This window comes from Trypanosoma grayi, assembly GCF_000691245.1.
Source record: "Trypanosoma grayi strain ANR4 Tgr_540_V1, whole genome shotgun sequence".
Lineage (NCBI taxonomy): Eukaryota > Euglenozoa > Kinetoplastea > Trypanosomatida > Trypanosomatidae > Trypanosoma > Trypanosoma grayi.
In genome coordinates, this window is record NW_008826159.1 from 1 (window position 1) to 11,837 (window position 11,837).

The 11,837-nt window shown below is 52.6% G+C and overlaps 3 protein-coding genes across 3 annotated transcripts; all 3 read right to left on the reverse strand.

The window, feature by feature from the left end:
• Nucleotides 1-6,200: 6,200 nt before the first annotated feature.
• DQ04_05401000 (putative RNA-binding protein) lies at nucleotides 6,201-7,976 on the reverse strand (the record flags this gene model as incomplete). The annotated part of the gene is made up of 1 exon (XM_009314164.1): nucleotides 6,201-7,976. The coding sequence occupies one exon, from the start codon at nucleotides 7,974-7,976 to the stop codon at nucleotides 6,201-6,203; it is 1,776 nt and encodes a 591-aa protein (XP_009312439.1).
• Nucleotides 7,977-8,809: 833 nt separating this feature from the next.
• On the reverse strand, nucleotides 8,810-10,570 carry DQ04_05401010 (calpain-like cysteine peptidase; the record flags this gene model as incomplete). Its single annotated transcript, XM_009314165.1, has 1 exon — nucleotides 8,810-10,570. One exon carries the CDS (start codon nucleotides 10,568-10,570, stop codon nucleotides 8,810-8,812), a length of 1,761 nt encoding a protein of 586 aa, XP_009312440.1.
• A 297-nt stretch (nucleotides 10,571-10,867) lies between these two features.
• Nucleotides 10,868-11,695, reverse strand: DQ04_05401020 (hypothetical protein; the record flags this gene model as incomplete). The annotated part of the gene is made up of 1 exon (XM_009314166.1): nucleotides 10,868-11,695. One exon carries the CDS (start codon nucleotides 11,693-11,695, stop codon nucleotides 10,868-10,870), a length of 828 nt encoding a protein of 275 aa, XP_009312441.1.
• Nucleotides 11,696-11,837: the final 142 nt, after the last annotated feature.

Genomic DNA, 11,837 nt, shown 5'->3' on the forward strand with positions numbered 1-11,837 from the left:
AGAAACACGCATGCTGGAGGGTAGTCAGACACAGACCCCATTTGTTGCGCCGCGCCAATCTGGTATTGTAGGGAAATATGTGGCCAGTCACCTTACCGAAATAAAAAATCAGTGAGACCTCATTCTAGCGGCCGGGCCGGCAACCACCTCAATGGAAGTAGTCAACGCACATCGACCACACGCATGTGTAAAATAGGAAGGGGGGCAAAGTGCTGGTTACCAAGGGAATGGTCCCTCAACACCCCCCCAAAAAAAATCTCTTCCCTCATTTTTCCCATTATATGTTCGCCGCCGGTGCTGTTGGCGGTTTTTTTTTCCGAAACAAAATTCACACATCCCCGTCACTTCGGCATTGTCATGGAGTGAGTCTCCCCTCGCATTATTTGCGCGCATCCCATCCCTTGTCCCCACACGCGCGATGTGAACCGAGTATGCTCGGGAATTTGGTAGCGCGCGCTTGCGTGGACGATAGGGGAATAAAAAATCTGGGCCACGGTTGGGAGATACAAGAAAAAAGAAAAAAACAGTGGTAGGGAGCGAGATGTGGGCGACTACGTTCATTCAGTTTGTATGATGAAAAGGCAGAGGGACACAAACATACGCTGGCAAAGAAGAAAAAACAAATATTGTTTGCTTTTTTTTTCTCTTCTCTGTGTTTGCATGTAGTTCCCGGATAGTGCAAAAACACACATGGCTCGGGCCCAGTTACTGTGGCACTGTGTCACTTGATCACTATTGCGTCTCTTTTTCTTTAGCGTGAATGGCGCGCAGTTGTTGTTTCTTCTGTTTGCTTGTTTTTCGCGTTGGAGGGGAATTAGCCACGACGTGGAAAGGGGAACAGTTTCTTTGTATGCAAGAAGGTCATGACGTAGGTGAAGGAAAACCACCGAAAACAAAACAAAACAAAAAAAAATGCCTTGAGACGAACGCCGACACAAGAGAACAACTGCGGCCTGGCTCCCCCTCATTGTTTTTGTTTTTATGTGGGGCAATGCTGGCATATATGATACGTGTATATATGTATGTATCATATATACCAGCATGCCCCCTCCCCTATACACACTTCTCCTTTCTTTTTCTTTTTTCTCTTTCCACCGGCCACGCGTGGGCTGCAGGCTGTCTCACAGACTTACATGAGCGTTTGGCTTCTCTCTTTTAATCTATCCCTGCTCGCAGGCTGGCGAGGGAAAAGAAGGAAACGACACAAACGGGCCAACAACTAAAAAAAAGAAAAACAGAAGCGACCTGAACCATGCTTCAATAGGGTACCGCACTTGTGGATCCGTTATTTCCACCGTTCTTGCTTCACTGTTTTCTTCTTTCTTTCGCCACCATTTGTCCTCGCGTTGGCTGAAGTTCCCCTTGCTCCTTCCTTTCCCTTTGTCTTTATACATATTCGAGAACCCCTACCAAAAGTCTGCTGCTCGCTCCAGCCGTCTCTTTCTTACTTTCTCTCTGCCCTTTTTCCCACGTACCGTCTCTGCGTTCATGTGTGGGCTTCGATGCACGCACTTGCCTGCATATCCGTATGTATGTGTTTGTGATTGGCGTTGAGCCGAATACACAAGGGGAAAGAATATATATATATATGCGTCTTGAAGAGGGGATTGACGGTCCAAGTTGGGCAGAATGGACGGAAAACGCAGACAAACAAACCGGTAGTGGATGACGAATAAAAACAACAACAACCAAGGTGACTGACATAAGAATGAAAGCACAAAAAAGGGACGAAATAACCCCTCAAACAAACAAAAAAAAAAGAGATATGAAAGGAGTAGAGGAAAAAAAGCAGCTCAAAAACAATCTGCAGAGGCTTCTTGTCGCGCCTCTTTCATATACCTCTTCTTAAAAGTGTCTTTCACGTAGCACTGCTGGCTCAATCTGCTCGTCCCCCCCTTTCAACCAAGGAAGGGAGATGCCAGCAGAGGGAAACACACATAAGGATCTATGCAGACATACATACACTTGGCCGCCTCTTCTTATTTTTACCGTCCTTCTGCTCTTCATTTTATTGATTCCTTCTTTCCTATTCGGTTACACCAACACCCTTTGGGTGGCGGGAGAGAAAAACGGCAGCCAGTGAACCGCATAACGAATAAAACACCCCGCTCGCGCGGGCGAGGCGCGACAACGACGAGAGAGACGCGGATGAGTGGGTCCCACCAACGCCTCCTCAATCGTCACCTCCTCCCCTCTTGTTTCGTTTCGGCCGCGCATCTCTCTTTCGTTGCCTCCCAAAACTCATCAATTGCAAGGTGTTTTACCCTGTCATTTTTTTTTCTTCTGCCGCTGCGCAGCCGTTGCCCCACCCCGAACAACAACAACAACAAAGACGGTGCGGGCGGGGGCAGACACAAGCCAGACCAGCAGCAACAGCGAAATGAGTGAGTGAGTGAGTGAATGAGGAAGAAATAACCAAACAAGCCGGCAGGAAACATACATATACACCTTCAGCTTGCACAAAATTTCCCGATTCGCCTGCACCCAAGCAGGCGGGCCACACAGTAATCGAATTNAAAAAAAAGTTAGAAGGGCAAGAGGGGTGACTGCACGAGTTGAGCCTGAGGGAAGGAAAAAAAGAGTGTGTGGATGAGAGAGTAGCACAGCAAATAAGTGATTGAATAAAGTAACGAAAGGAAGAAGTGAAATAAATGCGGACTAGAAAAGAAGAGAAGCAAAACAAGTCAGAGCGATTTGTGGAACGAAGAAAAAGAGCGCACACATCGCTTGAAAGATGAGATAATCAGTCAGATAAAATTGGAGGAGACGAGGAAGAAAAGACAGCAAAAATAGAAAAATAAAACAAAGAAAGAAAAAGTTTGGAAGACGCGAATAGAAGCATGAGAAATAGGCAAGAATAGTATTCTGCGCTCTGCAGTATTTGTTCCCCCTCCTTTCCCTAATATATATATATATATATATATACAGCTTCTTTCGCCATATATGTATTCTTTTTCTCTCGCATGTATTCCCAGTAACTCTACGAAATTCCGTAATTTAGTAGACACGATCAATGCATGTGTGAATGGCAGAACATAGATACATTAACAAACATATATACATATATAAATATATACGGATACGTATGAGTATGTATGCGTGCCTGCTTCTTTACCGCAAAAAAAAAAATTGATATTGTTTTGTTTATTTTCATTCTGGTCTTCCTTGTTTCAGATATATATATATATATATATATATCCATTTCTCTCTCACATTGTGTGGGGCTTTCCACCCCTTCTTACTCACCTCCCNATATATATATATATATATATATCCATTTCTCTCTCACATTGTGTGGGGCTTTCCACCCCTTCTTACTCACCTCCCTATTTTGCATCTCCCGTCGTCCTTTTTTCGACATTCTAATTCCCCGTTCCTCTGTCTCAACCAATTGCGCGCCCGCACCCTTTCGTGCCTCAATTCCCCACGGCATCCCCCCACAGCCCCGTACGGCGTGTGCTTAAATGGGTTGATTGGTCGCCCTGAGGTTCGGTAGAGGGGTGAAAGCGATTCAAAACAACATCAACGACACGAAACCAAAGTAGAAAACAAAACGCCGGAGAATAAAGAAGCGACTGGGTGTACAACGGTGGGAAGACAGACCGTAAAATAATAGCAGAGGATTTCCACCATTTTGCTCGCACTTTTCAAACATTTTCTGTTTCCCAGCTCTATGCTCCTTGCTTTATCACATATTTAAGCACATACAGTAAATGTGCACTGGCGTACGAAGCGGCACGTATACCCAAACACAGCATATTTTTTTTCTTATAATTTTCATTTCTCATCTTCTCTCCTTTTCCTCGTCATTTTCTTGTTTTTTTGTTTTATGCTGCCTCTCTCTCTCTCTCACTCACTCGCTTTGTCTCACTACCACTATTTCTTCCCTCGGGCGTCTTACCCGTTCGTGCAGGGGCGGGGGCGCCCCACTCCCGCTCCCCACCACTCGCTGCGTATATACATGCACATGTTAGGACTTCGGTTGCTGACGGGGGATTTTGTTTTTCTTCAGCGGTGATCGCGGGCGCCACACCGCAGCTCCCTCGTCCCCCCACACTTGCAGAGACACACACATACATGCGGATTTAAAGACATACAGTGCGAAAGACACACATACAGGAACAATGAAACACAGCGTTTTTTGTTCCTCTTTCTTCTCATTCATTTCTGTTTTTCTCCATCCCATCTTTCTGTATATATATATATATATATATATATATCAATATGAAACCTCATCGCCATACCTTTCTGTAGGCTGAAGGGTTATTTGCATATTTGTCCTTCTGCGTCGTTCCTTTCATGGTTAGAAGTTAACGATTTATTCATATGTTCCTTCCCGCTTCTTTGAGGCGATCCATTTTTGGGAACTCCGCAAGGCGAATACACCCAAAACGACAGTATATACACACACACACACACACACACAAAGAAATCACAAGGAAACTAAGAAGAAATATACACACACCACACCGCACTACACACCACAATCAAATCACGCCTGCTTCTTTTTTAATTTGATTGTGAGATTCCCCCATTTCTGTCTTGAGAGCCTTTCTGGAGTATGCCGTGAAAATCTGATGACGGCACTGGGGTGCTGCTTCTCCAAAGAGAAATATTGGAGGGTACGATGCCTGAGCTCGTCTCCCCCCTCCCATTTACACCTCTGCTTATTATTCTCTCTGGGGGTTTCTTCACTTACCTCTTCTTTCCGTTCCTGGGACATTGCAGGACGCAGTCATATGTGTGTGTGTGCGCGTCTGCGTGTTGACTTCTTCTTTTTTTCTTTTCTCTGTGGATGGTGAGGGGATAGGCATGTACGCGTGGCGCTCCACTGTAGAGATGCGGCCAATAGTGGAAAACCAACAAATCAACAAACAAAACAAAACACCATCATCAGTGCAAGTATGAATAATAATCTCACGAACCTTTTCTCTTTCTCCATTTTTTTCCCCCCTTTTCATAGCTATAGTTCCTCGCACGGCCCGACTTCCACATAACACACACGTAGACACCAGGCGTTGAATATCTTCTCGCAGTTCGCCTGCCATTTTGCGTACACGATTCACTTATGGAGGGTGGCTGATTAGATTCTTCGCGCCTCATCGTTGCGAAACAAAATAAAATAAACCGCTCTTATCGCCACCTCCCCCTGTTTCTGACGCTCTAGTGAGTATGGTGAGAGTGGTGGTGATGATGGTGAGGAGGGTAAGATTTTTTTTTAAAAATTTCTTTTTTGTTCCTTTTTTTTTCTTCTTACTGCCTCGCGTTTGTTTGTGTATCCCTCGTGGATAGCGGAAGAGGGGGAAGCAGAGGGGGGGCCTCGCGAGCAGACATGGAAGCAGAAAGTACAGGTGAAGAAAACAGAAACAAGAGCAACCAAAACGCAAACAAGGAGGAGACACACGCAAAAATAGCATCACAAAATCAAAATAACAAAAAAATGAGCGTGTATATATCTCTACTCGTGTGTGTCTGTGTTTTTTTCTTGGTTTTGCGTGTCTCCTCCCCCTCCCNTTCCCCCCGGCGTGTGTGGCTCTGCGTATTAGCGGGGCGAGAGGTGGGAGGGTGGCGGGGCAAGGAGGAAGGTGCTCGAAGTAGGGAGGAGAGGAAATATCATAGTTGCCTTATTTCATTTCTTTTTTCTTTTGTTATTAGTGTTGTTTTTCTCCGGGTAATGTTGATGATGACATCTCTTGATTCGCCTGTTATGCGTTTCATTCACCTTTTTAAATAAAAATGCATCTGAAGTGGGCGGGGGCACGTGGAGCGATGGATATGAGGGGATATGAATGGGCGCGGGCTCTTAAGCGCTTCCGAGAACTAAATTTCTTATGGTACTTCAAACTGTTCATCATTCCTTTTTTGGCCCTTTTGTCGTACCTCATTCCAGATGTATATTCATTATATTCAGGTCCGCGCTTTGTGCTTTGTCGTCGCCTTCCTGTCTTTCCCCTCCCCCCCGCGCCCGTTGTTTCTCTCTCGCTCACTCTCTCGCACCCCCCATGGTGGTTTTTGTGCCAACGCGACGGTACAGCCTCCGTCGCTCACTGCTTGTCAGCGGACCAATTTCACCACCCTCACTTATGGTCTACCAGAAAACTACGTCGTCTTTTCTTTCCTCCATTTGCTTTTTTTTTCCGTTTCACCATTGCGTAATCCACCATTTTCTGTTCCTATTCCTTTCCTTGACGCCTTGGGGATTACTTGCTGGGCTGTGGGTGTGCGGCGGCCATCGCCATAGTACCATTGGGCAAATAGTACATGACGGCCGGCTGCGGCGCCATCATTGCGGGGTGGCCCGGGGCGTACATCACCATCGGCGGCGGTGGTGGCGATGAAGCCGACGATGCATTGTTGTTATTGCTGCAGACATTCTCCGCTGACTTGTTGGTCGTCCGCATTGCCCCGCCAAAAGGTGCGGCGACTGGCGGCGCAAAGATGGCGGAATTAGAGTCGGAGCCGACAAAGAAGAACGGCGCACTGCCGCTGCCGGCGGCTGGCGGCATTGGGAAAAACGGGGCTGTGTAGAACGCCGGTGCCGACGCACTCGTGCCAAAAGGATCAGTGAGGATAGGCTGCGATAACGACGGCGCGAACGGGTACGACGGTGCACTAGCCGACGCGAACTGCTCCATCCCCTTCTGTGATACCGCAGCGAGCGGGAAGCCTGGTGGGGGACCCTGCAGTGAGCTGCAGGCGCTGGCGCTGCTGATGCTGTTCTTAAGACTGCCATTGGCGTGGCGGCAGGCGCCGCGGCGGGCGAGGCGCTCGATACGGTGCGCGGAGTCTTCGGCGACCTTGGCGAGGAGCGGGATGCCGTCACAGTCGGGGAACGGTGTCGTTGTGTGTGTCTCCTGCGCCGCCTTCGCTGCCGCCTCCTTGGTGGTGTAAGTGATAAAAGCCACATTTCGCCGCTTGTTCAACACCCGCTGCGCCGTGTCGCTGTGAATGGAGACGTCCACCACGTCGCCGTACCTCCCGAAGTGCTGAGCGAGGTCCGACTTCTTCACACCGAGCGGAACGTTTCGCACGAATGTCTTGTTGGTGGGCGCGCCAGGGCGGTAAGCGGCGTGCGGCTTTGCCACGCGAACGGCGAGTGTTTCACCAAGATGAAGTGAGTTGTTCAGAGCCTCCAGAGCCTTTTCGGCACTGGCGACGTCGGCAAACTTAACAAAGGCAATGCCACGACTCTTCCCTGTGTGGATGTCGAGCATGACTTTAGCAGACTCTATTGTACCGTAAGGGCTGAAAAGTCCGTGCAGTTCACTATCCGTCACACTGGGATGAAGGCCGGAGATAAACAGGTTACTACGCACTTCATCATCCAATGGCTGCTTTGTTTGCGGGCACATGCCGGAGTTTTCTGTGGTGGATTCTTCTGGTAGCCCGCCAACCTGCGGTTGATGTTGGCTTTGCTGCAAATTGCTGTCTGCTGCAGGCCCCACCGAGGAGGAAGCGGCAGGTGACAGGTCTCCATTAGTGCTGCCATTGCCTTCATGGCGCTGCCAGTTTGTATACGAAAAGAGGGCATCAGAGTTCGTGCCCCCGTATCCGAAGGGGAGGGTATAGTCTTGCGGCCTTTGCAAGGCGGAAGGCACGTCATCAGCCACTCTTCTCCGTCGCCCTGGAGTTGGGGTGCCGAGGATATTGATCTCTGTGGATGCAGGGTCGGACAACGACATCGCAGCCATCATCGCAGGGGACGCATCGTCGTCGTTGCCATCAGTGGCGATGACGAAGTTCATGCAGTCCTCCATGTACAACCCACCGTCACAGGAGGCGTCGTTCTCGTCGAACACGGAGTCGTCATGCACGCGTCGGAATGGCTTGTCGTAGTCGCGGGCGTCACCACTCGTCGAGACAGAATCCACGTTGGTCATGCAGCCACTGCTGCTCTGCGTGTTTTTGCTCTTGACACTGGAGGTCACGATGGGCTGCTCCTCGGAAGCGTCCGAATTGTGTTCTGCAAGGAGCATTGTGATCTTGGCTTGATTCAGTGGTTCCGCTACCTTTCCTTCTTGCGTGTTTGTTGTTTTTGGTTGAGTTTTTATTTCGCTTTTACTTTCCTTTTCCGTTTTTACTCCTGTTCTCGCTTGTCCCCCCCCCACACACACACAGACACACACCGTGTCGCGGAAGGGAGCGGGAGGCACACGGAGGAGAGGAGACGCGTCGCGCGAAGAGAGAAGCAGAAGCAATAACACCACCAATAATACGAGTGGATTGTCACAACACAGTGATGGTACTACTACTACTACTACTACTAATCGTAGCAGTAGCAGTAGTGACACCAACAGTAGAAACACGCTCGTGTGTGTCGTTTTCGCTTTTGTTTGTTCCTGAGCGAGAGAAGCAGAGAGACACCGGTTCCATGAAATATTCCCCATTCCTCCTCCTGTTGTTGTTGCTGTTGCGCGGCGGGGCACAGCCGTTCCCCCCCTCTGAGTGCGTCTGAAGACGCGTTACATCGTGCCGCCATTCCACCGGCGAGCCGCGCGCATCCAGGAGAAGCAAACACAGAAAGAAGCAAGAGGCAAAAAATAAAATAAAACAACAACAACAGTATCATCATCAGGAACATTTAACGGCAGCGTGCTGCTGCCTGCGCCCACACTCACCATCACTCACTCATTCTCGCTCTCTCTTTCTCTCTCTCGCTGCCTGTCTGTCTCACACCCGCTTGAGTGGCACACGCGGGCGCGTACATACACACAGACGGCAAACATCTGTTAAGCACGCTGTACATGATTTCAAACACCCACACACATACGTATATATATATATATATATCTTCCATGGGGGCCTCCGCTTACATCTCTTCGAATGCCGACGACGCCAATTCGACGGCGGGCGCCTTGGGCGGGTCCGGATCCGGCATCGTCATCGCACGTATCTGTTGCACCGTCAACGCCTTGTCCACGCGTGTCTCCACGTAGTACTCATTGAGGCAGTTCACCATCTCCTGCAGCGTGATGGTGGAGACGTCGATGGGGATGCTGTACTGCATGAACTTGTCGGCGAGGAGGCGCGGGCGCAGCGTCTCAAGCTCAGTGCGGAACTCCCCTGCGAGGAAAGTGGCGATGGGGATCGTCGCCTTCTCCATCGCGTTGTCGCGCTGCGTGCGCGGCGAGATGACGAGCGTCGACTGCCGCTTCTTGGGCAGCTTCGCGTGCTGCTTGTTGAAGAACTTCGTGACGAGGCTCACCATCGCCGGCGGCAGCGCCCACCAGCGCACGCGCGTCTCCTCGTCGTTGTAATCTGTCTCGTCGGCGCCCGACGCGACGCTGCCGCCGCCGGATGAGCGGAAGCTGTCGAGGAACGAAAGCTTCGAGATGCTGATGAGGCGCGAGCCGGCACGCATCATGGCGGGGATGTAGTCCTCCTCGTGCTCCTGCAGGAAGAGGAAGCGGTTGGGCAGCGGCGGCGGCTGCGACACGGTGCGGTACGCGCGCCGCAGGCACGGCAGCGTGAGCTGCACGACACGCGGCTCCTGCTGTCCATCTTCCTGCTGCTGCTGCCCATCCGCCTGCTCCGCGTCCTCGGGGAGGCTGCGGGCGTCGGCATCGATCTGCAGCTTCATTGCGGTTTCCACAATATCGCGTGCCTCGGCGAGGCTGAGCGTCTGGCCGCGGATGCGCAGGCGGTGCAGGTCTGCAGGCGGCAAAACCGGCAGCGGCGCGATTTCAGAGGCCGCCTCGTCGTTGCTGTTTTTATTTTCCCCCTCCGGCTTTGCCTCTCCGGTGTTTTCGTCGCCCTTCATCATCTCAAGCAGGCGCTTCCAGTTGATGATGATGTTGTTGTATTCGTTGTCCACCTCCTTGGCGCGCCTCGCGATCTCTACCTCCGACTTGTAGTTGAAGTACACGAGCTCGAGGAAGGTGTTGACGGAGATGGTGTTATCGGAGCGCTTGCGCGGNCGCTTCTGCGCTATGCGCTCGATAAGCTGCTCCTGCAGCACTGGGTAGGGCGCGTTGAGCACGAGGCTGCGGAGCGGCACCCATCCCGAGCCGTCGCCGTCGAGGTAGTTGAAGATATTCTTCATGCGGAAGTAGTCGTCGCAGAAGTAATGCGCCACCTCGCTGTGGTTGCGGTCGCACAGGTCGTTGATGATGTTCGCCACGTTGGTGCCGATGTGGGTGCCCTCGACGGAGAAGCGCACGACGTTCTTGTTGGCGCGCAGCAGCTTGATGATGGGGTCAGCGCTGTACACCGTCACGAGCGGGTTGTCGCTCACATCGACGCTGCGGATCGACTGGTGGTCTTGCAGCGTCTCCGCCAACTCTGCGACGAACTCGTCCGTGATCTGGCAGCCGCAGAGACTGACGCGGCGCAGCGAGCGGCTGCACAGCAGCAGCGGCACCAACGCCATGCAGCCCTTCGGCCCCAGCACGAACTTGTTGCAGTCGAATACGCGGTGCTTCTCCCAGTCGCGCGGCGCGTCGCTGAGCAGCGCGGCGACGCTCTTCTGGCGGCGGATGCCCAGCTCGTCGCAGATCTGCGCGTACGCTGCGCGCGGCGACTTACGGTCAAACCGCGCGAGCGTCGCGTCCACCTTTTGCATCGTCGTCATCCTGCCGTGTGTTGCACCGTTGATGGGGTTGCTTGATCTTGCTCTTTTACCGCTTCACCTCTGCGAGGTGTGTGATAGAATAGAGAGAGAGAGAGAGCAGAACATAGCTTTAGCAGCCGGAGGCGAGGTGGAGGGCGCGGGGACACCCCACAAGAGAGCCCGCGCCCTGCCACACAGCGGGGGTCCCTTGGCCGCCACCCACACTTCTCTTCCGCCGCCGCCAACCACAGCAGCAGCGCGAACAAGACGGCGCTCTCACCCCCCCCTTCAGCCCCAACAAAAAGCCACCGTGGGGGGTTACTGCCGGTTCATGAAGAGCGTCATCATGGCCTCAACGGCATCGTCCTTCTCGGGTGCGTCGCCCATCACCAGCACCAGCCACCGCCTCACCGTCGACGGCCGCAGCACGGCACCTGCTCGTTGCTGCTGCCGCCCACGCGCAGGGGGGCGCAGGACGTACTCGAGCAGATACTGCAGAAGCCGTGCACCAACGAAGGCACCGGTAGTGGATTGCTCCTGCAGCATCCAGCACTCGACCNCATCATCATTATTTCCAGCCTCAGCTCCCTCCTCGTCAATGTAAGTGAGCGCTGTGGCGGCCGCGCGTCGCTCGTTCTGTTCGTCGCGCAGGATCGCCGCGCCAATTGTGTACGCGATGCAGAAGAATAGTTGCTCCATTGGCGGCAGCACAAGCGTGGCCACAGGCGCCGCGAACAGTGGCAGCGTCAGCGCCACCACGCCGTCGAATACAATGCTGTCTTCGCCCGCGGCAAGCGACTCCACGGCGTAGCGGCACGCGGTGGCGCGTGCGGCGACTTCAATTGACACGCGCAGCCGCGCCTCTTCCATCGCCGCCTCCTCCGCCTCGTCGCACTCACTGTTGTCATCTGCCTCATCGCTGGGGGAGCTGAGGTGCGCGGCGACGACGTGCAGGGCTGTCTGCATCACCTCCGTAACGCCAGCACCGCCCCGCTCCACCTCACCACCACCGTCGTCGTCGTCGTTGTTATTATTATTATTGTTGTGCCTTGTGTTGCCGCCACTGCTGGTGGTGGTGGCGGTGCTGCTGCTCTTAGCCGCCGCGGCCACCACGGACAGCTGGGCATGACGGCAGTAGTGCGACATGGTGCAGAAACACGGCAGCGAGACCCATGGCAAGGATGGTGTCGCCGCGTCCTCCTCGCATTCGCGCGTGTCGGACGGAGACAGCAGCTGCTCCAGCGCCACCTCCACTTCCACCTCCGCCCGCTGCTGCTGCTGTGGTGAT